The sequence below is a fragment of the Triturus cristatus genome, chromosome 2_1 (assembly GCF_964204655.1).
Source record: "Triturus cristatus chromosome 2_1, aTriCri1.1, whole genome shotgun sequence".
Lineage (NCBI taxonomy): Eukaryota > Metazoa > Chordata > Amphibia > Caudata > Salamandridae > Triturus > Triturus cristatus.
The window spans coordinates 277,725,026-277,750,676 of record NC_140581.1 but is presented as its reverse complement, the minus strand read 5'-3'; the positions used below and the strand labels follow the sequence as shown (position 1 = coordinate 277,750,676).

General features: G+C 46.5%; 1 protein-coding gene across 3 annotated transcripts in view; it reads left to right on the top strand.

Annotated features, from left to right (window-relative positions):
• The window catches only part of CPLANE1 (ciliogenesis and planar polarity effector complex subunit 1), a 2,680,747-nt gene that overhangs the window by 694,159 nt on the left and 1,960,937 nt on the right, over positions 1-25,651 (top strand). For all 3 annotated transcript variants that reach the window (XM_085631095.1, XM_085631092.1, XM_085631094.1), the window contains exons 19-20: positions 6,376-6,593; positions 15,553-15,717. In XM_085631095.1, coding sequence (XP_085487221.1) covers positions 6,376-6,593; positions 15,553-15,717 — 383 coding nt within the window. The remainder of the gene's footprint in view (positions 1-6,375; positions 6,594-15,552; positions 15,718-25,651) is intronic.

Below are 25,651 nucleotides of genomic sequence, written 5' to 3'. Positions count from 1 at the left end.
GCGGGGCGTCACCCTTTTAGGCTCAAAGGGATCTGGTCTCAAATTATTTCCCACGGTAATAGGGCACCAAATACGGCAGTCTGCAAGCGGGAGAAACGAGCAAGCAAACGATCACCGAGGGACCTCGTAGTCTCCCCTCAGAAAAGAAAGCCTTGCACTGTGTAGGCTGTTGCTTTCAGGCGTGCCCCCAGGCGGCCGCAGGGGCGCTCTCCCAGGCATGGCTCCTGATGTCAAACCTGTGGAAGGAAAGGGAGGTTAATAAACCAAATGATATACCTCAGTGAAGGCAAACAACAATTGCGTCCTATTAATAGAACTTGACAAAATGACTGCAGTCTACACAGTTCTGAGGAAAGGTAGTGGGCAGGGGGGCGGCATTCACCTCCCTTCAGGGGATAACAGTTACAGGATTGGACAGTCTATGGTTCTCAATTGCCCTAGGTTCATAGGAAATGAGATTCTGACTGTTTTTCATAAGACTGCTGGACAATAAAAAAGAAGTAAGTTCATACAAAATCCTCGCTTCTGGTCGTGACATAGAATGTGAAGCTGGAGGCTAAAAATTAAGTTGGTATCCTCAGACTTATTCATGGAAGCAGTGCAAGGTCACCAAACAGAATATAATATGGTCAATTGGGGCCTCTATTGGATTTAGAGATGCTCTCACCTTCCAATTAAAATTAACTTTTTCCTTTTTTATATTTGTGATATAAATAAAATATTTCATCATTTATGTATTTGTTTGATGAACGTTTGTCTGTATTTTTATATATTGTTTTGCAGTTCAGTCATTGAAATTGCTTAGGCTGCGGTCCATTGCTTTCAGTAATGACTCAGTAGGGGTCCCCGGATTCCAGTAATTATTCAGTGGGGGTCCCCATTTTTCCGCATGCTCATTCATTTACATAATGAGGTTACTATTTGATGTACTGGTTCCACAGGTTATGACATCAGTGGCATTGCAAGGCTCAACAGCCAGTGCAGTAGACATCTTCCAGCCCGAGATCCCGTTTCACCATTGATAGCCGAGCCATCTGCATTAGCTGGGTGGACTGGGGCACAACATCCAAACTCTGACTTCAAATATAGAGTTCATAAGGGAGTTTGCTTATTGTCTCTTGATTTGTAAATTATCATGTACTTTAAAATAATCATACTTGAGGTGCCAAACAATGCCCATAAACTGCACAGAAATGGTAAAGAAATGTACACATAGGGCAGAGGGTCCTGAGCCTATGACTGGCTGAACGCCAGCCCCCATGTCCAGAGCCCGCCCAGATTGACCAAGGACTGTGACCAGAGGTCTCTTTGTGCATGATTCAGGGTGTGCCCAGCTTGCTGTAGCCACCAAATGCTGGTGCCCTGTTCTCATAGTCTGCTAGGCAAAACTGGGGTCAGGGATTTGGGGATCTTCGAGGCCAGAGTGACTAGGCACAGGGTGTGGATGAAACCAGAATACTCTCTGTCAAAGTAGGCTGAGTAGAGGTAATGGTTGCTTTCCTCACCCTCTGTCTAGGAAAGTTAAGCTCATTTGATATAGGAACATCGTTGTGGATTTTTATGAGTATGTGCCCTCGATAGATGGACTTTCTGTATTTCGTTTGATAAGGGGCGCAGGGGTAAGCAGTCTTCTTTTGTTCGACTAGAGTATAGTGCATTTTATACAAGCATTACAGACAAAGTCGATGTACTTGTATCCAGGACTCACTGTGCAAAGCCTTCAAGCACATCCTACATGTTTTATGAGCAGAAGACTAAGCTTATGGTAGGAATGAAATAAATGGGTTTGGGAGGCACTGCTCTCGTAGCCCAATAAACACTGATGTAGTCTGTGCCCACTGGGCTTTGAAAGTCGAGGTTCGGGCAAATTCTAACCACATAATACATTTACTTATATTTGTATAGTGCCAGGAACCATTTTTATGGCAGTGTAGCACCTTCCCTATCTGGTCCTTCTTTCAGGTGGATCTGGGAAGGTTATTGATTGACAGTCTTTTGTTTTGTTGTTTGGTTACATGATTCATAGCAAATTTGTATAATATTTACTCGCAGCCTACTTTGCTTGACCCTCAGTATGGGGCGGGGCAGTTTCCCTGTGAATCCTTATGTTATGTAAGGATATTTGATATAGTGCAATTATTCACCCCCGGAGGGGCATCTCGGCGCTGAGGCAACAGATAGGTCAGATAGCACCCATTAGAACAGCCAGATTTTAAGATGTTTTTTAAAACCTGTGAACTCAGTGCATGCCGTAATAAAGAGGGGAAGCTTGGTCCAGTGATATGGAGCAAGGTAAGAGAAGGCCCGTCTGCCATGCCTAGATGTGCGAATACGCCAGGGACAAAGAAGAAGTTGACTCCTTGAGCTGAGGTTTCTTCCAGGGAGATGGGGAACCAGTTTTTCCTGTAGCTATTTGGGTCCTCTGCCTGACGGGCTTTGTACGTCAGGCAGAGGATTTTTAAAATGGCTCTTTTCTTTATGGAGAGCCGATGAAGGGCTTTGAGCAAAGGGGCTGAGGATGTGCCCAGTGGCTGTTTGTTAACCAGTCGAGCTGTAGTATTTTGTACCACCTGGATTTTACAATGAAGGGATTGATTAGATGCTGGGAGAAATGCATTTCTATAGTCCAGGCGGCTGATTATCAGGCCTGGTTGAGGGTCTTCCGAGAGGACAGCAGAAGCCGCTGGAAAATCCTCCTAAGAGTGCGCATTGTCATGAAGCACATACCCCAGGTAGATGTCACCTGGTCTATCATAGATAACATGTTATCTTATAGAATACCCAAGTTTCTCACCATGCTTCTAGGAGAGGGAGCAGGACCAGGTTCAGCCGGCCACTATTCAGCAATCCTTGTGAATATTGCTCTCTCCCAATCATTAATTTTTTTCTGCAAGTATTGTATTATGTACACTCGGTGTTTCTATTACCTATATTGAAAACTCACAACTTTAGCTTGTGTAGACCGCCCTTGTTTAGCTTCTGACATTGAAAATCCCCGCAATTTTTTGTTGTTGTGGGATCCTTTTTAGGTCTCGCCTGACCCAGCGCATGCGCTGGACTGGCGAGACTTTTTGTGAGGGCTCAAAAAAGTGCTACCACTGTAGCCTAGGGCTACAGTGCATGTGCGCGGGCACGCGTGCCTCACTTCCGCGGCCGTTAGGTCTCGCCTGACCCAGCGCATGTGCTGGTCTTGCGAGACTTTTTGTGAGGGCTCAAAAAAGTGCTACCACTGTAGCCTAGGGCTACAGTGCATGTGCGCGGGCGTGCGCGCCTCTCTTTCGGGGCCGCACGGCTGCTTTGATGTTTGATCGTGATTGCGATCACTTTACTTTCGCGGCCGCACAGCCGCTTTGATGTTCTCCGTGAGCCAGTTTTATTTTCTCCTGTTTATTACTTCTATGTAGTAATGGTGGCACCCGTGTGCCGCCATTACTACAGAGCAGTAATAAACAGAAACAAGCATTGGCATAGCCAATAGGTCTCGCTTTTGAGACCTTATAAGTATTTAGTTATGCAACTGTTGCATGGCTAAACACTTATAAGGTCCCAAAAGCGAGACCTATTGGCTATGCCAATGCTTGTTAAAATGTGCTATACGTAGACGAACTGGTATAGACGTTTAACGGGAAATTAATTTTACTGTATGTTTTAACTGTACACTTCATGATTATTTTAGTGGAATAAGTACGTTCGAGTAGAGTGTTAAGATTCGAAATGCTTGGTGTTAGTTTGTGTTAAAGTTAAGAGTTCGATCTAAGAAAACCGCTTTGTTTTTAGGTCTCGGCAGAGCCAGTGCTTTAGCGCTGCTTGGGCGAGAGTTTTAGTAAGCAGCATTTGGAAGTGCAAACTAGTGCTTCTTTGAGGCCTCCAGCTACAGTGCATGTGCGCCGGGCGCGCGCACCATTTGTCATCCATCGTGATCACTTTCGCGGCTGCTTTGATGTTCTCAGTGAGCCTCGCGGCCACTGAGAACATCAAAGTGGCTGCGAAAGTGCACACCATGCTACCCCCCTCCCTTATCCCACTTCCTGCTACACACATGCGCGCACCACTCCCGGGCGATCGCTGCGAAAGCGGCCAACGCTTGTTAAGAGGTGAAATCAGACCCTCGTTCTTCACCTTAGTGCCTGCGGGCACAACTTCATTTCAGATCTATTTTTAAGTCTGACTCAAGCAGCGGATTCGTTAACAAAAAGAAAGCAATTCTGAATCAAAGCAGCAGCCCCGAGAGTGCAGGGACGTCTCGGAGCGGATTTCGTGCTTACACGAGATATTGCATTGGCCTCCTTAAACCGAGGATTTAAAGCCAAGCCTCGCGTACTTTGTCTCATCGCGGGCTCCAAGCTTTTCATGTACTATTTTACTCGGATTTAGGCTTGAGACGAGGGTGGGGGTTGGCGGGGGAGGGGCAGTGGCAACGGTGCTGTGGAGATGGGTAGTTTGGTCGAATGTTTGCTGGTAACACATTCAGCTCAGGGCTTTTCAGTGGCGAGCTCGAAGCCTTCTTGAATCCAGATGTCACTCTTTGCATGTTCTAATATTTCGGGGAGGTTTATCGCACAACAGTGTATGCCCACTCCTCCCTCAGCCCCGCGCTGTGTTACCAGAGAGGAGAGTTTGCGTTCACTCAAAGCTTGTCACCCTGGTGTTTATCAGGGGCAATTACAGCATCATCTGGACAGGTTCAGAAAAAGTGCCCCCCCCCCCCCCAAAAAAAACCAGATACTCCACTTTGCCAGGTCTTGCGCCTCTGGAGGTGTTTTAATAGGCTGCATGTTAGGGGCGTCACCGTGCTGCTGCCCACCCTGCTCATTGCCTCCTAGATGGGAACGGGGTTGCGTTTTTATTGTGGGTGTTCCCTCTCTGTGCTGACAAACATCAATCCCACACTTTCGTTTGCTACACCTCCCCGGTACTCCTGGTTCCATAGCCTGCATCCTCCTTGCAAAAGGCTGGGCGATTAGAGAACGAGCGCCGCAGGGAGATGCAGGCTGCAGTGGGAACGCTGCCCCCTCCCCCCGCCCGCACCATATCCAGCACAACTCGTGCTTGTTTAATATAAGCAAAGTTGAAAATATATGATTTTGAAAACCCCATTCACTATAATTATGTGGATTTGATTTTTGACTAACCATATGTAGCACATCTCCACAGGACCAGGGCAAGCATCTTGTAAGGCCATCAGAAGTCCTGGCACATTACAAATTGAATATCTATTGCACAGCCAGTCTTCTGGGAACACCCCATATGCAAATCTTGCTGTGTTGTACTAATGGTAAAAACCCGTTCGTTAAACAGATTAGACTCCACAAGTTCAGCTTTCAAATGCTTCAAACTTGAGCTATCCATCTACAGTGTAATGCAGCTGAATGCAAAAATAACAAACAAGCATTGGCATAGCCAATAGGTCTCCCCTTTGGGACCTTATAAGTGTTTAGTTATCCAGCACAATATCCTTGGTGCAACAGCATCAACTGTTGCATGGCTAAACACTTATAAGGTCCCAAAGGCGAGACCTATTGGCTATGCCAATGCTTGTTGTATCTGGGTGTCTGAGCAGACATACTTTGCCTTTCTTTTCTCTGGGGACCATGGGGAAGCAGCTGTCCCTTGCTCGGCAAGATTAGAGACCATTTTATACAATCATCAGAGACTGTGTCAATGCCTTCTGATTCAGTGTTGTGCGAGTGGGTTCGAATATATCCAAAACACTAAGAAGTCATTGAAATAACTTTTGTTAATGAAGCGTGTTTTTCAGTCAAGATGAGCTAGTGACCAACATTAAAACAAATGGAACCATAAGATCTCCTTTCAAAAGCTTCAGATGAAGTGACATAGTTATGAAGCCTCTGACATTTCTCACTTATGGCCAGTTGCGTAACTATAAATGAATACACTGCTTATGTCCTCACACATGACGTCGTGGACGATTTCACCAGTTGCTACGAAGCGTTGCTTGTCGTTTGTAGTAACTTTGAAAAGTTTGTGATGTCATCATCTATGAGAATTTGCAGTTTTAAATGTTTTATATTTATCTTAACAGTAAAATAAACGTTTTACTGCATGTAAACTATGCGGAGAGTTTATTCTTATTGTGTTTCAACTAATCTTGGTAAAATAACATCAATAAACTTGTTTTAATTAAATGCACTTCTCGCACACACACACTTTGATCGGTCTCTTTCTCTCTTACTAGGGTTTTGTCCTACGTTCTATTCCAGACCTTCTCATGTGCTCACTTGTGTTTGCATGGATGTGTGCACCAATGTATTTTCATGTTTGTATTGTACTAAGCTCCAAGACGTGTCTTTGTGATAATTATCAGTTGTAAGCTGCTCTTATTCCCTGTTTCTAATGCTCGCCTTCATCTTACAGATCCAATTGAAGAGGAGGATGCAGATGCTCTTTTTAGCTCTGTTCAAGAAATGCTGAAGGCTGCAGTGATGGCTGAGGCTGATATTCTGTCGGAAACATTTCTACTTTTGATTGAAGCAGCCAAAGACCTTAGCAAAGGTTTGAGTGGTTTAGTGCCTGAAAAGCTGTATCTCCCAGCACCTCCATTGTACTGCCCCCAGCCAGCCTCTGTAAGTGAGGTAAGCTTGGACCAGACCTTATTCCAGTTATAACATGTGAACCTGGAATTTATCTTCTTCATAGTTTCATGCTGTCAGTGTACCACCTCAGCAGACCCCTTTTGCTCTCTTGCAGAATCTTTCTTTTTGTTTCGTTTGACTGACTTTGCAGGAGTATTTACTTTCATTTTTAAACATACTCTAAAGTCTTGATCCGTGTTACCAATAGGAAGTTAATATATTTCTGCCTGGACCAAGTGCGCACACCTGCTTCCTCTCACTGGTAATAGGTGATGACTATTGTAGTTCGAGGCTTAGTTGAGGCCAAACCAAAAGTCATTCACTTATAAATTATCCAGATTTATTTCCTTGTGGCGGTTTTACTAAATGTGGTTTCTTTCAGTGACATAGAACTTTAGACGTTGGTTCTCCTATCGATGCGGTACTTCATTCAGCAGTCAGCCAAAGGAAGTACATTCTTATCTCGAAACAATGATCCATTTTTCTGATATTTAGGACTCACTGTGCAATACTTATTGTTATTTAGTAACCTGTTGATAAATCAATGAGTCTGTCAATCAATATATTTGTACAGCACTACTTGTCACCCATGAGGTTATTTAGGCACGGTCAGGGCTCCAGGTGATCAGCCAAAAAGCCAGGTCTTTATGGACTGCGGTAACTCTGGAAGAAATGGGGAGGTCCAGAGATGAAAGGGTAGCTCGTTCCATTTCTTTGCTGTTCAGTAGGAGAGGGAGTGACCTCTGCATCTGCTATGTTGGATGCAGGGGATGAAGGTTAGAGAAAGAGACGCAGAACAGAGGTGTCTGGTGGGCTAATGGAAGTTCAGGCGGTGGTTTAAATAGGCGGGTCCGCAGTTGTGTAGGACCTAGTATTCATGGGTCAAGAGTTTGAACTTGTATCTTTTCTGAACAGGGAGCCAGTGGAGTTCCATGAGGCAAGTGGTGATGTGGGTTCATCCAGGTAGATCCAGGATGAGTCTGGTTGCGGCATTCTGAATGGTCGGTAGTCGTCGGAGGAGGTGAACTGCGATCCCTGCTTAGAGAGCATTGCTGTAGTCCAGTCAACTGGAGATGAGGGCCTGAGTGAAGGTGCATCTTGAACTTTGGGGTAGCTTTTTGAATATCTTACGAAGCATGCAGTTGGATGAAGAAGCAGGAAGAGGAGACGGAGTTGACCTAAGTCATCATGGTTAGCTTGTTGTCCGTAATGATGCCTATGTTCCTAGTGTGGTTAGTGGGGGTGGGTAGAAGTAGATCAGAGTTCTGAGGGCCACCAGGATGCATCCCATGGGTGAGCTTTTGTTTCCAAAAATCAGTACCCCGGTCTTGTCCATGTTGAGCTTCAGGCAGTTGTTGTTCATCCAGTTGGGGATGTCTGACCTGCAGTTGTGGAAGTTGGTCTTGGTTGTTGGTGGTGTCTTTGGAGAGGATGAGTTGTGTGTCATTGGCATATACTATGATGTGAGTCCATGGATTTTGGCAAAGCTGGCCAGAGGATTCATAAGTGTTGAAGAGGGTGGGGCTGAGCAAGGATCTTTAGGGTAATCAACAGATTATTTCCTTACGTTTGAAGGTGAAGGGGGGAGGCAGACTTTTTGCGTTCTTCAGGTGAGGAAAGAGGCTGTCCATCTGAGAGGACCTCCTTGCATGCCTATGTTGTGCACCCTTGTGATGAGTGTGTGGTGGTAGACCGTATCGAAGGCTGCTGAGCGGTTTAGGAGGATCAGAGCCACATGCTCTCCTTGGTGAAGTACGGTTCGGATGTCCCCAATTGCAGCAATGAGTGCTATTTTGGTGCTGTGGGTTCTGCGGAATCCGTATTGGGAGGCGCTGAGTAAGAGGTTCCATTCCAGATGTGAGGAGAGTTGTTGGTTGATGGCTTTTTCTTATACTTTGGCCGTGAGAAAGGAGATCGGTCGGTGGTTGTATAGTTTGTTGTGGTGAACAAGCATGTTTCTATCTTTTAGAGGATTTATTTGGTATGTTTATTGGCATATTGAGACTACTGAAACTATATTTCTGAAGGAAGTGAGTAACACAGAGTGGAAGCTACACGTACTGCATGCAACCTGTGGCGTTTAGAGATCCTGTCAGGCGCTGTACATTCAGGAAAATGCCCTTACGTTCCAGCCATGTCCAGAGGTGCAAAGCCTCCTGGCACTGGGTCCATGGCCCCATTCCAACCTGCTTGTTGCAGTACCACATGGCAGTAGTGTTATCTGTGAACACCTGTACTAGCTTCTCTTTGATGGATTGCAGGAAAGCTTTCAATGCCAAACGAATCAACCTCAACTCCAGAAAATTGATGTAGAGCAGTGTCCCTGCCGGAGACCAGAGTCCTCTGATATGCACTTCTCCCAGATGGCTGCCCCAGCCCAGAAGCAATGCATCAGTAACCTTTGTCATTCTGGGTGGGGAGAATGGAGATGGGACTGCCATTGACTCAGTTGTGGTCCTGTAACCACCACTGCTTAACGTTCAGTCTCCCTCAATCTGGACCAGGTTGGAGAGATTCCCCTGATGCTGGGTCCACTGGCACTTTAGATCCCACTGCAGAGCCAGCATGTTCCATCAAGTGTACTTCACCAGCAGGATACAGTAGGCCATCAGACCCAGCAGCCTCAGAGTCCGTCTCACCGAAATCCAGGACGGAGGGTGAAACATCGAGATCATAGCCTGAATGTTTTGGACTCGGAGAAGCACAGAATTGCAGTGTCCTGAATGCCTCTGTTAAAAGGGAGCATCTGAGAAGAAGTCAGTGTGACTTTGGCATGTTGATAGCGAATGCAGGAGGTCTGCCGTATTCTGGAGGTGGGCGACTGTCTGGGTTGAGCCCGTCTTCAGCAGCCAGTCATCGAGGTAGGGAAAGACTGCAACTCCTGACCTCCGCAGGTGTGCTGCAACCTCCACCATCACCTTTGTGAACACCTGAAGGGCACTGTTGAGACCAAAGGGGTGCACAGCAAACTGGAAATGCTTGTGGCCCACTATGGACTTCAGGTAATGCAGATGGGCCTGCATGACTGAGATGTGAAAATAGGCTTCATACAGGTCCAATGCTGCCATACAGGCTCCAATGCAGACAGGACCTGAGCAAGTGATAACATCTTCTATTTCTCCTTCCTCAGGAAGACGTTGAGAGGGCGCAGATCTAAAATAGAACGAAGATCTCCATCCTTCTTTGGCACCAGAAAGTAGTGGGAATAGCACCATGATCTACTTCTGATGCCTGCACCCTCTCAATGGTTCCTTTGGACAGAATAATCTTCGCTCCCTTGCACAACAAGTAGAGATGGTCTCCCGTCAGCTGATCAGAAGGCAGTTGCATGGATGGCAGGGTCTCTAGGAGTGTAGGGCACCGGACAATTTGAAGCACCCACTTGTCCAAAGTAATGGCATGTCATTTGGGCTGGTGCTGCCTGATCCTACCTCCACAAGGGTGCCCATGCTGTTGCTGTGAGAGCATTCTAAAAGGGTCTGGAAATGGCGGCTGCCAAGGGTGTGGCGGACTTGACAGATCTCTGGCCTTTGTTCCCATGGGACTTGGGGGAGCCACAGCAACAAAAAGGCTGGGAAGCCTGATGGCTATAATGGCTCTATTTGAAAGGGCACAGCTAGTAGCCTCAACAGTAGACACGGGAGGAGCGAAAGAAAGAGTGCAGCTTGTGTGGGTCCATGGTGAGTCCCAACGACTGGACAGTGACCCTATTCTTCTTGTTACCAAACAGGCAAATGCTATCGAAGAGCATAAGGGATGTCTGGACATCCCCAGAGAAGCCGCTTGATCTCAGCTTGGCGTGGTGACGGAGCTCCACAGATAAAGCAATGGCCTTGCCCAGCGAGACTCTTGTGTCCAGTCTGCATCGTATTGTGAACTTTGCTGCGTCTCTGCCATTGGCAATAGCATGTGTCCGGATCGCTCAGGCCTCCTCCGAGACCATGCAGCACTTGCTCTACCGAATACTGAATCGTGTGGCTGTATCTGGCGAAGAGGCACATGGTGTTCACTGACTGCAGTGCAAAGCTGTCAAAAGAGAAAATCCTCTTCCCAAAGATTTCCAGCCTCTTTGATTCCCCATCCAGTGGAGTAGAAGGGGAAAGGGCCAGGAGGTACCTTGGAGGTTGCATTCTGCACCACCAGGCTCTCAGGCGTTGGATGCTGGGTGAGAAAAGCTGGGAGGCCAGGAGCGGGAGAATGGTGACGTTCAATCATCCCTTGCACAGGAGTGCCTGGCAGGGCTTGGCTCAGGCCGTGAGCAGGACATCAGAGGGCTTATTTGAAAAGCAGGAGAGGTTCTGTGTGGGACACCTCCAGTTGAAAACATTTCTCTTGACTTATACTGAGGGGAGAGTGAGGTTGCGGACTTCATCCGCCCTCTGCACCACCATATTAACGGAGGACCCTTCCTCCATATCTATACTAAGATGAAAGATCAGTTCAGTGTCAGGTGAGGTTTCCAGACTACTGGCATCGGCCAGATCCTCATACCAATTATCTTCGTCCAGAGGCTTTTCAAGAAGATCAGGGTAATCATAGGAATCCTCAGGTCCACACCAGTCATATACTTCCCGCAGGGCCTAGCTAAGAAAGTATACTGTCTCTGACCCAGATGGTCTGGTTATTTTAGGCACCAGTGTCAGTGTCAAGTGACTCCGATCCGGTTCCATATTGAGTCGGGAATGACAATGGGGTCGGCGGTGCAGAGAATGGCACCACAGGACCGAACCCAGACGCAGGTGTGGATTCGTGACCGGAGTCGGTTCATATCTAGGAATATATCCAGTTTGGCCTGACTGACACCAAGGGCAATCCTGCTGGTGGAAACCTAGTTGAGGCACCTCCCGAACCCATGGAGCTCGAAGGCACTCCAGAGAGGTCCAGTTGCCCAACTATGAGGTGCATGGCCACAAGGCAGACAACGCGCTGGAGTGCTTAAAGTACTCTTGGGCTACGGCCAGGTCCTTGGGCCTCTCCACCACCCGCTCTGCGCAGTCTGCTTTTCGCCCCGTTCGTTGGTAGGGAAGGGGGGCCTCTCCACGTCCCTCCCAGAGCCATAGACTAGCGCAAGCTGTTCAGCCCCAGCCCGGCCTGGGGACGTGGTTACCACCGCCGTAGTTCTGTGGGCCAGCGGGCAGGCCAGTCCACCACAGCCCCCTCTGCAATAGCCTCCAATCCTTCCTAGTCCGACCTTTCAGGGCTACCAAACGCCAGTGGGTGGCAGGATTCGCCATCACCTCCCCCACTGGCGCACCATCACGTCGGACACGTGGGTTTTGCAAATAGTCCGAAGGTGCTACTCCCTCCCCTTCGAGACTACCCCTCCTGTCATCCCGCCTCAGTAGTATTGTATGTCGTAGAATAATCTGGCCCTTCTCCAAGAGGACGTTTCTGTACTTTTGGCCAAGGGAGCCATTGAGCGCGTTCCTGTCCCAGAAATAGGTTGTGGTTGCTATTGGCACTACTTTCTGGTGCCCAAGAAGGACAAAGGCCTGCGTCCTAGCTTGGATCTCAGGAACGTCAACCGCTTCCTCTGGGAGACGTTCAAAATGTTGACGCTAGCTCAGGTCCTGTCTGCCCTAGACCCTGGAGACTGAATAGTAGCTTTGGACTTGCAGGACGCTTATTTCCACATCCCCGTCCTCCCTGCCCACCGGCATTACTTGCGGTTCACGGTAGGCCACAAGCACTTTCAGTTTACTGTGCTCCCCTGTGGCCTTAACAGCGCCCCTTGGGAGTTCACGAAAGTGATGGCGGTGGTCGCAGCTCATCTGCGTAGATCAGGGGTTCCAGTCTTCCCCTATCTCGACGACTGGTTGTTGAAGGTAGGCTCGCCCCGGACAGTAGTCTCCCACCTCCAGACTCGGCCGACCTCCTGCATTTGCTGGGGTTTTCCATCAATGTGCGAAGTCGCACCTGACTCCCTCTCAGAAACTCCTCTTCATCGGAGCTGTTATGGACACAATGCAGTTCCGGGTCTATCCTCCGGAACAGCGAGTCCGGGATATTCAGGCTATGATACCGATCTTTTAGCCTCTATCCCGGGTTTCGGTCAGGATAATCCTCCGGCTACTGGGCCTGATGGCCTCCTGCATCCTGCTGGTGACCCATGCCAGGTGGCATATGCGTGCTCTGCAGTGGGACCTGAAGTTTCCAGTGGGCACATCAGGGGAACCTGTCCGATTACGTCCAGATCTCGAAGGGCACTGCACACCTATTGCAGTGGTGGCTAACGAACCAGGATTGGGTCGACGGCAGATCCCTCTCTTTTCCTCAACCACAGTTCACAGTGGTGACCGATACATCACTTCTGGGATGGGGCGGCCACATGGGGGAGGCGGAGATCAGAGGACTCTGGTCTCTGGCAGAGTCCGGACTCCACATCAACCTTCTGGAGCTTCGCGTGATTCGTCTTGCACTCAAAGCATTCCTTCCCTCTGTCCGCGGAAGAGAAGTGCAGGTGTTAACAGACATCACCACCGCCATGTGGTACTGCAGCAAACAAGGAGGGGGGGGGTGTCGTGGACCCTATGTCAAGACGCCCTCCGCCTCTGGACTCAGCTGGAACATCAGGACATATCCCTGGTGGTTCAACACCTGGCAAGTTCACTGAACGCCAGGGCGGATTAACTCAGCCGCAGGTGCATGATGGATCACGAATGGCGTCTTCACTCTGAGATGGTGCAAGGTCTCTTCCAGCAGTGGGGAGAGCCTTGGTTAGATCTATTCTCCAGGCGGCACTCGCTAGGCGACGCTTTTCGTTGCGAGTGGAGTTGCGGTCTTCTATACGCCTTTCCGCCTATACCACTTGTGCCCAGAGTGCTGAAGAAGATCAAGCGCGACCGGGCTCAAGTCATTCTTCTGGCCCTGGATTGGGTACGAAGATTTTGGTATCTCGAGCTGCTCAACATGGCCATCGATCCTCCGATCAGACTGCCTCTTCGGGAGGATCTTCTGTCGCAGCAGCAGGGAACGGTCCTCCACCTGAACCTGTCCAGCCTCCACCTCCTTGCTTGGATATTGAGCGGCGGCAGTTGACGTCATTTGACTTGCCTCCCGAAGTTTCTGATGTTATCTTGGCAGCCAGACGTCCCTCCACTAAGACTGTATACGCCTGCAGATGGAACAAATTTGTGGCATGGTGCACAGCAAAGGCTGTGGATCCCCTTTTTGCCCTTCTTTCTGAGGTTCTCTTGTTCCTACTCTCTTTGGCCCAGCAGGGCTCTGCACTGGGCACTCTTAAGGGCTATCTCTCAGCCATTTCAGCCTTTCTAAGGCTCCCTGATCAGCCTTCTCTTTTCAAGTCCCCTGTTGTAAATCACTTTCTTAAGGACATTACTCATCTCTTTCCTCCTGTTCCCTTCGTAATGCCTCAGTGGGACTTGAACCAGGTTCTTGCCTTCCTTATGTGCGCTCCCTTTGAGCCGCTACATAACTGTCCTCTCAGGCTTCTAACTTCGAAAACTGCCTTTCATGTGGCCATCACCTCTGTGCGCAGGTTGAGAGTTCCAAGCCTCCCTTTCTGGCTGTCCATCTGGACAAGGTTGTCCTCAGATCTAGACCTTCCTTTCTTCCCAAGGTGGTTAATTCTTCCCATATTGGCCAAACCATCACTTTACCCACCTTCTTTCCGCCTCCGCATCCTTCAAAAGAGGAAGAGAGGCTCCACCGTCTGGATCCAAAACGGGCACTTTCCTTCTACTTGGATTGCATCAAACAATTCCGGCTGGACCACCAGCTCTTTGTTGGTTACGTGGGCGCTAAGAAAGGTCGGACCGTGCACAAACGAACCATCTCCAGGTGGGTCGTTCTGTGCATCAAAGCCTGTTATTCTTTGGCAAAGAACGAGCCTCCAATGGGACACCCATTCCACCAGGACAACGGCAGCTACCACTGCTTTGGAACGAGGAGTCCCCCTAAATGACATCTGTCAGGCAGCTACTTGGGCATCACTGCACACGTTCACCAAACACTACTGCCTGGACAGCCAAGTCCAGAGAGACGGCTTATTTGGCCTTTCTGTTCTCCAGGACTTTCTTGTGTGAACTTAGTACGCAGACCCACCTCCGGGGTTAGTAGTGCTGGGGTTTCTATTCTAAGGTAAGGAATCTATAACTAACTGTTTCTTTCAGATAAACAGTTACTTACCTTCAGTAACGATATATCTGTAAGAAACATAGGTTAGTTGTAGATTCCTTACTGCCCCACCCATCCTCCCTGTTCTGCAAACTGACTTCTAGGGAGGAGGACTTCCTTTCAGGGCCCTAGGTTTGTGCACCAGTGGTCAGTGTCTTGCATGGCTTTGTGCTTCTGGCGTGGAAAGTCATCTACAGAACTGACGTCAGCGCGCGAGTGCGTTGTCTATGTAGCTACCGCAACGTCATCCCGGGACCACAACGCCTAAGATGAACGCGGAGTCGACCGACGCCACCTTCCGACGCGCATGGGTACTGTTGACGAAAAAGTTTCCGGCTGCAGTCTGACGCCTGGGAGTAATTCTAGGGTAAGGATTTTATAAATAACCTTTGTTTCTTACAGATATATTGCTAACGAAAGTAAGTAACTTGTTAAACGGCAAAAAGATATTAAGATACAGAAAGAAATTATCCCAGGAGGGAATTAGTTATGATTATTGTTTTTGATTCATGGTGTTTCTGAATACAAAATGTTATCATTTTGAAACATTAACTTGATTCAGTTCCCCCAAACCATAGCTTATCATTTTCGGGGGAAAAAACACTCATTGTCTCCCCAGAGTAGGAATATTTCATTTTCATTTACAGATTAAGTATCTGTTGAGTAGTTTTTCCTTGCTAATCTAATTTACACTAATGACTTAGTTGACTGTGTTGTGTATGGAAAACCAAACAATAGACCTTTTTAGAAAATACATAGTTGCCAGCCTGAATGGATAGTTGTCTTTTATTAGCTTCTCCATTAATAACAGTTTTTATCGCAGGGCGACTATGGTGACCAGGTTTTAACATCTGAGAAAGATTATCGTCAAAAGGTGTCTGGCGTCCTTCAAAGAATCCTTCTTCTGTTACGTGCAGCTCGTTGCTCGCTACCTTCAGCCCAGTGGTACATTAAGAAACTGAAATGGGCCAGAAAAGTTATGCAGAAGGTAAAGTAATTACTGTTCCTTGGCATAGTTAAAAGGCGAGAGTGTAATAAGTCCTCTTTAGATGTTGTAATCCAGAAAATTTGATGTAATGAATATTCTTGTACCTTATACAGAATTTCACACTATCTAAATTCTTTCGAAACAGTTTAAACCTTAGAACTTAATTTAAACAGGCCTGTGAATACACAAGTATAACTGAATTCTAGCCATTTTGCTAGTATTTGATTTTGTGTCTACTACTACACCTAGTTTCCTTCTGTTTGTTCGCCAGTATTTTGTTTGTGGGAACATTGTTGAACCTTTGGGGGTCTTGCTATGTTGCAAATATACATTCTTCAGTAATTTCTCATTGACTTAGTCACACCGCCCCTGTTGCTTGTCAACACATAGTATAGGATACTTAAGAAATTGATAGCAAACAGACTTCTCCAATTAAAACGAGAAATCGTGTCCCATGATCAAAATATTTTTATACTTGAGCAAAATTCTTTTATAAATCTTAGTTTGTTCTTCCACATCTTGAACACCACCCCTAGAGAGGGTAATATAATGGCCTCTTTAGTTATTAAGAAGGCATTTGATGGCCTACTCTGGCCTCCTCTCTATGTAGTACTTAGGAGGATAGAAACAGGTGAGGGATTCCAGAAATGGATCAAACTTCTACCTGCCCACCCCTGAGCCAGTGTCCACATCTGATGTGTGATATTGAAACAGTGGCCATCAGGGAAAGGCATGTAATAGGGATGTCTAATGGCACCTATTTTGTTTGCAAAATCTGTGGAACCACTTACCCAAGGTCTGACATGGGTCATAAGACTGCCGTATGGAATGTAATATCACAGTTTGCAGATAGTGCTCTCATGATTCTGCTTGTGTAAATCAAATGGGTGTCTTTACTTCAAGTTAACTGGTGAAAGTCTTGTCTTTTCCCACTCGGGCAGCCTTAGGAGGTGGACATAATGCATTGTGCAGACGCCACATGAATAGGAAATGAAAATGCCATGCCAGGGATCGCAGACGCAGTACCAGGAGCCGCAAGGAAATGCCAAGGGTCAAACCCCTAAATGATCTCCTTCAAAAAGAAGATACAAGAACTTCCCCTTTTTCCCAAAAACTGTCGCTGGACATCAAGGGGCCTTGTCTGTTGAGTTAAGAATCCTGTAAAAATGTCTTTAAACTCAAATGTCGATAAGTGACAGTAGACTACAGTTAAGGCTTCTCCCAAGGGCAAAACTGGGCGTCATTTAATGATATCTTGTGATCTTGCCCTCAAATGATTGCGGCTGCCTGAATAAAGCCGCATTCCTCATTGAATGAGCCTGGTCTTTCCCAAGTTATTCAACTGCATCATCAAACAAATCCTGCATTAGCGAGGGTGAAATAAGAACAAACAGTCCAGGTCCTGCTTTTGAAAACGGCCACAACCAAGACCACAAAAGGGAGGAAGGGGCAGCTAAAGCCCCAACAAGCAGTAGATAGGTTTCCCTCAAGTGTGCCGGAGACTGAGAATCATGTCACTTGGAGATTCATGAAGCATCTTTTTCAAAGCCTCTGAGAAGACCACGCTTTGCTTCGAGGAGAACATAAGGCCAACATCTAGGATATCAACAAATGAACAGGATAGAGTTTTTATGTTGATGAAATTCAGTTATAATTGTTATGAAGACATCTATTTCAACTGTCGAGTTAATCTCCCTCCTGGAGCAAAACCTGAATCTTCAAGCTCATGCCGAAGATTTAGAAAACTGGTCTCTTCTGAACCATCACAGGATTAACGAGTCTGTTAAGGGGCAGAAGGAAGCAACGTAAAGGACTGTGTACAAACATGAATAAATGCTGGCTGTGTCTTTGTTTGTAAAAGTAGTTGTCTTGATATATGATGGTGTATATTGTTCTGTTACAATTGTTGTGTATTATTATGTGTTGTTGGGTGTATAAAAATAGGTGTGTTGGCGTATAATGGTGTGTGAAGGGATATAGCTTAGTTGCTGTGTGGCCATTTTATGCTTATTATACAGACATTTTGGATGTGGAATTATAAACGTCTCTATGGTTTTTGTGCAATGATAATGGTGCTTGTGTACTCTTATGATGGTGGGTTGATGGATGGATGGGTGGGTGGGTGAATGATTGACAGTTTGTCAAATGATATTTGGTGAATGCAAGTAGACATGTATGCAGAAGGGTGTTTTGAATCTAAATCGTTTTATGATGGTAGGGTGGTGTTGTATGAGTTCTGAATCATGAGTTTCATTATGTAGTGTTTTATGTTTGTTTTTCTAAATATGTGTGATGTACTTAATACTGTATGTTGGTGGGATCTTTTAAATATTGCCCCAAAGAAGGGACGTGCATAACTCAGCATCAATCTTGTCAGGTCTGCACATTTGGAGTATTACAATTTGAAAGTATTTACCATGGCAGTATAAGATATAAAATTCCAAATCTCTTATGCAGAGTTGATGTCTATATTAACTAGTGTTGGTAATCGTTTTGAGTAATTTGTCAATTGCTGTCAGCCTTGCCATTTTCTCATTTCCCCCTCCCATGTCTCCACAGAATTCTACATCTCTCTGAAGACCTACAGTTTTTTTTTAGATTTTTTTTGAGTTTCTTGAAAATTAGTTTTAATGTTCACAATCATTTATTTGGACTTTCCACAGTTCAAATGTAATTTTCAAAAATAAATATTTTTATTGAATTTTCTTATCTACTTTTATGTTTATATAAGTCTATTAAATATACATCAACCCAGAACAAGCAGAGTATATCTCTACCAAACACTTCTAATAAGTACTCGGGGACAAAGTTACCTGCAACAAAACCAGTACGAAGTTTAACATAGTAAGAGCTCCTCTAATAGTTTATTAGCATGTAAACCATTTCGCAGCCCAAAAGAGGACCTTAGAAAAGGCAGTGATAAAAATAGTCCACATTATATGACATTACAAAAAATGCTAGTTTTCACCAGTTATACACAATCAGCTTGATGATCATGAATGTCAAAACATCATTCTTAGCTGCTTTACCCAACACCTAGAGAAGGAGTGCCAATACATCTTCCATTTATTTTTTGTTGGCACTGTAGCTGAAGTATCTCTCTCTCCAAGGATTGGTTTAATAATATTGTTTGTGAAGTAAATCCACTTGAATTCAAACTAAAGTATTATGAATATGCCGTTGTCTACGTCTTGGATTTAGCTGCAGAAATATTTAATTAGACATTCTGTCATACTAGAATGTTTGCAGAGGCCTTATCAGCGTTGTTATGCTTAAATTGTAACATCTTGAAATTTACCATATTGAAGACATCACCATATTGTCAACAGATTACCTCTTTTGCATGCTTATGATCTGTGCCACCCAAACATTCGAAAACTTCAACTCCTAAGACTGTGGTGAACTAGCTGCTGCTACATGAATTGGTAGTTCATTGTTCCATGAATCAGACACCGAAAGTGCAGTTTCTGCAGTGCTAACCTCCTCTACTTGCATGTCCTGTGCACATTCACTAGCTATCATGTATTGTCTGTCTCAAATGTAAATGAAAGTCAGTTTTTCAACTTTCAGCAGAACTTGTGTCTCATGAAAGAACAGTTGCAAATATGATGTATTTGTTTTGGAAATGTTTACTTAAAAAGAGTGGTTCCTTACATGTCCTGTTTGCGTGGTGCTATGTGTCTTTGGAAGACTAACATTGTTCACAAGGTGAGGTGCAAAATGCCTTTAAAAACTGAATATTAAAAAACTATTGTTTTGTTGAACCTCCAAGAAAGTCAGTTTTACTCCATTGTCCATTAAAAAAAATCTTCACTTTTTAGCTTTTTTTTTTTTTTTACTTTGGACCAAATATGATTTTAAGCATGGTTTCATAAATAGCTTACATGTGTTTCTTTCCATGTATTATTTTATGTGAAGTGAAAAAAAATGTCATGGTCTATTCTTGTTCTTCCTTCCCGGTACACCAAGGTAAGCAGTTTAACTGAGTGTTCCTTTTCTAGCAAAGTTACAGAAAGCTGCTTAGTATTTGAATTTATTATTTTAAATGACACTGGCACAAGTACATAGCAATGTCTTTGGATTGCTTTCTTATCTCTTGCACTGTGATGGAGCACATGGGACAAGTAGCCTTGTGAACCAGGAGTGGGTAGGAAAATGGACCCAATGCCACTGTGGCTGGAGCAACTTTTTTAGTGTGACCCTTATTGAAAGAAGGATCCCATGACTCCTGAAAGTTGTTGCATTTTACACCAAGCACCAATGTTGAACATCAGTCTGTCAAAATATGCTGCTTGCATTGCATATGGTATTGTGTTAAATCAAACTATCATGACTAAATACGATTTATGCATGACGACTATGCTGCAACACATAGTCATTGTATTTACAGTGTATTCCACCACACAGTATGCGTCCAAGTTTGTGCCTTGTCTTCCAAAATGTACTTACTCATTGAGGTGGTCAGGTTGCTTTCCATCTACCAACCATACTGTTAATATGGAAATTGATGCACTCATCACTGAAAATGAAATCTCGCCCATTGTTCTATTCACATCAACCTCGACTCGCAAATATGTAGTCAAGCAGGCCCTAAGACAAAGGCCTGGGATTGCTGATTGATAGGTCACAGGTGCAAGGGTGTATAGCTGGCAGGCAGCCCCTGGAAAGTAAACTCTTGATCAATCCCACGCAAGTAGCAAATACAAAGAAGTTGCAAAGTTTGTTACATGCACATTTACATTCCATGTGTTGTGCTGTTTTGTGGGTGCAATGGAATTTTTGTTGATGGATGGGTTTGTGCTGCTTCTTTTGTTTGTTTTTGTGTGAGTATATTTTTTCAAGGAATTGTTTGTGAACAACAATAGGGCACACTTGTTATGCACAGAGGTAAATTCCATGTCTCATTTTGTTCTTGTGTGTGAGGGAATTGGTATTTGTGCTGCAGTGTGTATTGTCTATATCATATATCTGTGTGTTTGTGAAAGAGTCTCTGTGTTTTATGTACATGTTCGTAAACAGATAACTTAGGGTCATAAGTTCAGGTTTTAAGAATAGTGATTATCTAATTGCGATTTTTTTTTTTTGCGAATCGCAATGGAGAAATTGCTATTTCAAAGGAGGCCGTGGCTTTGCGCACACCAAGATATCCAAAGCTGAGGGAGCTCAATGAACCACCCCAGACTCCCGACTCATGCCGATGATTGGAAACACGCCAAGATCAATCTTTTGCTAAAGAAGCTGTGCTCAGACCTGAAAGACATCAAGAACTTCAGACCCATCCCCTTCCTCCCTTTCCCAACCAAGGTCATCGAGAAGGCCATCAACGCCCATCTCTGAGTTCATCGAAGTGAACCACATCCTGGACACCTCCAAATCGGGCTTCCGGAACAACCACAGCACTGACACCACACTCCTCCCTGCCACTGACGACATCCGCTCCCTCCTTGACCGGGGCAAGACTGCAGCTCTCATTCTACTAGACCTCTCGGCCGCCTTTGACACCGTCTTCCACCGCACCCTAATCATGAGGCTCCACAATGCCCCAACATCTGCGACAAGGCTTTGGACTGGATCCACTCCTTCACCACCGACGGACCCAGCGAGTCAGACTACCACCGTTTCTCTCAGAACCCTCAGAGATCAGCTGTGGAGTGCCCCAGGGTTCATCCCTGAGCCCCACCCTCTTCAACGTCTACATGGAGTGCTGAATGAATAGATTATCAATAACCCCATGCACTTCCACACTTCTGCTTCCAGGTGTAAACTGCCATGGCTCCGGAGGCAGGGAGAGATCAACCGCTTCAGCCCGTCCAGCCTGTCAGGAGGATCGGCACCGGCATCAACACCACTGCCGGCAAACAGGAGGTAGGCAGGCAAATTGGGAGGGGCTCTGAGCACAGCGCGTAGCTGCCGGTTACTATGTGAGAGCTGGGTCCTCCGCGGAAGCGGTCCAGCTAGGCTTGGGTGCGGCTTGCGGTGGACCCGTGAGCTCCCGCTCGGGCTCTCCTTCCCCTGCTTTTGCAGCCTCTCACAGGACTGCCGGGGTGAGCCTCTGCCTAGGGCCCCCTCCTCCTACTGCACCTCCTCTGGATCTCCTGGGTGCGGGGTTGGGTGGGTTCATCATGCACCGAGCACCAGGTGCCAAGCACCCTGCGTCCCAGGAGACATCCAACCCCGCAACTGGTGGCAGCAATGGGGGAGAGAGGTCTCCACTCGGTCTCTCCTGATATCCCCTCCCCCCCCAAAACCCGGCTACTCTTGTCCTTGTCTTCCCTAGCGGGGGGCGCTGGATTGTCTGCAAAGGCCTTACGAAGGCCCTACCTCTTTTTGTTTGTGCTAAAGTTGAACAAAGCACTGAAGAGAGCTCCGCAGTCCTTACGCACTGGGCTTTAATCGCTTATAGTACAGTATGGTTGAAAGAAGAAATCCGGTCACAAAAAGGCAGGTTGACCCTCTAGATAACAGCTCCACCTCACCACAAGAAAGCTTTAAGGAGGCTGCGACCGGTATGAGCCCAGAGCTTGAAGGTGTGGACCGAGTAAATTTTTACCCTACGCCAAGACCCTGAGCCAAAGGCTGTGCTTCCACAGTAAAACAGCCATATGATAACTGCTCAAATCCATACAAATTCAAGTCCACACTCTCATTTCTCCTGAATCAATTATTCACCCATGGAAATGGGAACTCAAGCCAGGCCATCGTCTACTGTGGTACCACAATCGTTACCTAAGGAGCTCAGGAGGCACAGCACATCAGACTACGAGTGTAGAGCCTTATCAGATCAGGTTCTAGTTTCATTGGAATCACAAATAGAAGCACAAATAGAAGCGGCACTGGCTCAAACTCCAGAATCCAAGAGGGCACTCACTCGGTCCCAATGTTTCTCATTAATCCCACAAAAGCGATTACGTGCCAACCAGCCCCATAAGCCCAGCAATTTCATCTCCGGCTTCCTTAACTTTCAAACAAGAAACAATAGCTAAAGCTCTACTTTGGCAATCACAAAAAATATAGAGCTCTAAATCGATCTAATCCAGTCCATTGCCACAAGTCTAATGGACCTAGGGACTAGGCTAAGATCCTTAGATCATATACTTGATCAGATAGAAGTGGGCCAATTTTGCTCCTGGACCCAACTAATTGACAAGTTAACTTTGCCAGAAATTCTGTGGGCACTTCTAGATAATGTAAAAAATCCAACACAGGACCCATTATCAGGGAACAAACGGCCAGCCAACAAGCAACCATAATCTTCAACCCCATGTCGACAATGGAATCAGCGTCACCTTCAGCAACCAACTGGAAAGCCAGCCTCCCAAAAACCTTGGATCTAGGTCTCTCTACTAGTAATCTGATGCCTTCTGTTCATTCTCTGTCAGATAAAAGTGCAACCCTGTATGATCCTGGACTACTTGATTAATTTACTTTTCCCACTCTATAGCGAAGAGCCAAAAATAAATAGAAAAAACACTAAAAAAAATAAAAAACAACACCTAATAAAAAAGGAAAACGCCGATAACAGGGCTACACACCAAGGTAAACACATCCGAACAACAAGGAAACACTGGCAAGCTCTTTCCGATTTTCAACCGTGGCTCTAAATTAGGCAGTAGGCTCACTGAAAACCGAACTGATCTGAAAGAAACTTTTAGTTATGGATTCCATACCTTAGAATTACCCCCAGGAGTCAGACTGGATCTGGAGAATTTTCTTCAGCAGTACCCCTGCGCATTGTCAGCGCCGTGGTCACCGGAATGACGTCACGGTGCCTACTTAGATGCCGCCCCTGCGCGCTTACGTCAGTTCTGTCTTATTCCGTGCCAGCCTAGCGCAGATCCAGAGAGAGCTTGTCCCTTAGTGATTTTTTGACTAAACTTTTTTCGACTTATGTCTACGTCTCTTTTCGAGTCTTCAACTCCTGGTGCGCGAGAGATGTCACATTGTCGGACTGGCTTCAAACCTTGCTACTCTTGTCACAAAGGGTTGGAAACAGGCGGTGGTCTCACCCCTTATCAAAAAACCTACCCTGGATCCCACCAACTAACTTAACTTTCGACCTATTTCTCTCCTTCCTTTCCCTATTAAAATCCTAGAAAAGGTCGTGAGTAGGTCCCTCTCTGACTATCTAGAGGAATTCCATCTACTGGACAGGGACCAGTTTGGCTTCCGTCATGGACACGGAACGGAGTCAGCTCTGGTCACCATGTTGGACAACATGCGAATGCGGGCTGACAACGGGAGCACCGCTGTTCTAGTGCTCCTGGATATGTCAGCTGCATTTGATACAGTGAGTCACTCTATCCTGCTGGAGCGTCTGGCAGAGTTTGGGGTGAAGGGCCGGGCACTACATTGGATCCGCTCCTTTTTGGCGGGAAGACATCAAGTGGTGACTCTGGGGCCTTTTTCCTCTGAAAAACCCCCCGCATCCTTTGGAGTGCCGCAGGGCTCCAGCATCAGCCCCATCCTGTTTAATGTATACCTTCAACCGCTATTTGCGATCATCAAGGCGTCCGGGGTGGAGTTAATCAACTACGCAGATGATACGCAGCTGGTTTTCTCACTGGAAGGAAAACAGTCGGTCCCCCTTGAACAATTCCAAAACTGCATGAGGATGACTATCGACTGGCTACAGAATAACTGCCTGCAGTTTAATGCAGATAAAACCGAGCTACTTTACTACTCGCCGATAAGGCAGATTCAACATCTACAAGTGGAGCACAGGCTTGTTCCGGACGAGGCTCCACTGGCCCCAGCCAAAACAATACGAAATCTAGGCTTTTTGTTCGACACCAATCTTCAGTTGGACTCGCAGGCAAATAGGACGGCCAGCGTGTGTTTTGGGTTACTACGGCTTTTACGCCGAATCCTTCCACTTCTGCCCAAGGACGCTCGTAGCACGGTTGTAAGGAGTACGGTACTAAGCCGAATGGATTACTGCAACTCCCTGTATCTAGGAGCCCCTCAATACATTTTGCAGGGGCTACAGAGAGTTCAGTCAGCTGCTGCGAAATTGGCGTTAAATCGCAAGTATGACTCTTCCCCTACTCCGGCGCTATATGAGCTCCATTGGTTGCCAGTTAGAGAAAGGGTTCTTTTTAAGTCCCTTTGCTTAATCTACAAAGCTACCCACGGGATGGGCTCAGCCCCTCTTCAGGAAAGATTTACCCGTTATTCTCCCTCAAGACAGTAGCCTTCTTCTAACGCCAGTCTGTTGGTACAACCTAGGTTTAAACGATCAAGGATGGGCGGAAGGGCCTTCAGTACGGTGGGTGCTCGGATGTGGAACGAGCTCCCCCAGGGGATTAGACAGATGAACTCGCTAATGGAATTTAGAAAGAGCCTTAAGACCTGGCTCTTTCCAGTAGCCTGATGGCCCCTTGACCAACCCCCCCCCTCAGCACTATTGATTCCATTCTGTCAGAGCGCCTGGATACCCGTAGGGTCACAGTTGCGCTATATAAATTCTAATACAATACAATACAATACAAGATGATGTCCGTGATGTATCCGCACCTTGCGTGCCTCTGGTGCCTGGAGTGCGACCACAACTCTAAGTCGTACTCCGACTGTCATGCCATGAATCCGAAGTCTTTGCGGGAGCGGTTCAGAAAGCTTTCGGAGGCCCGGCAGTCGGTGCCGCTTTGCTCCCGGTTACGTTCAAGGGGAAGGTCTTGAAACAGGCTACGGAGTCACCACACCTCGTCCAACTCTTCGGGTAAGTTGAAGCACAAGAAGGCGAAGAAGCACCATTGCTCTTTGCCTCCCCCACCACCCCCCGTTGTCGGTCTCCTGATGCGACGCAGGACCCGGATCGCTCTAAAGCCCTGTCTCCCGTGCCTGAATCAGGGACGACTCCGCGCCTCCCCCTGTTTCTGAGAGCCAGGGCGTCCCCTGCCCAGCTTTGTACGTTCTACAAAGTCCTCCAACGTGTGCT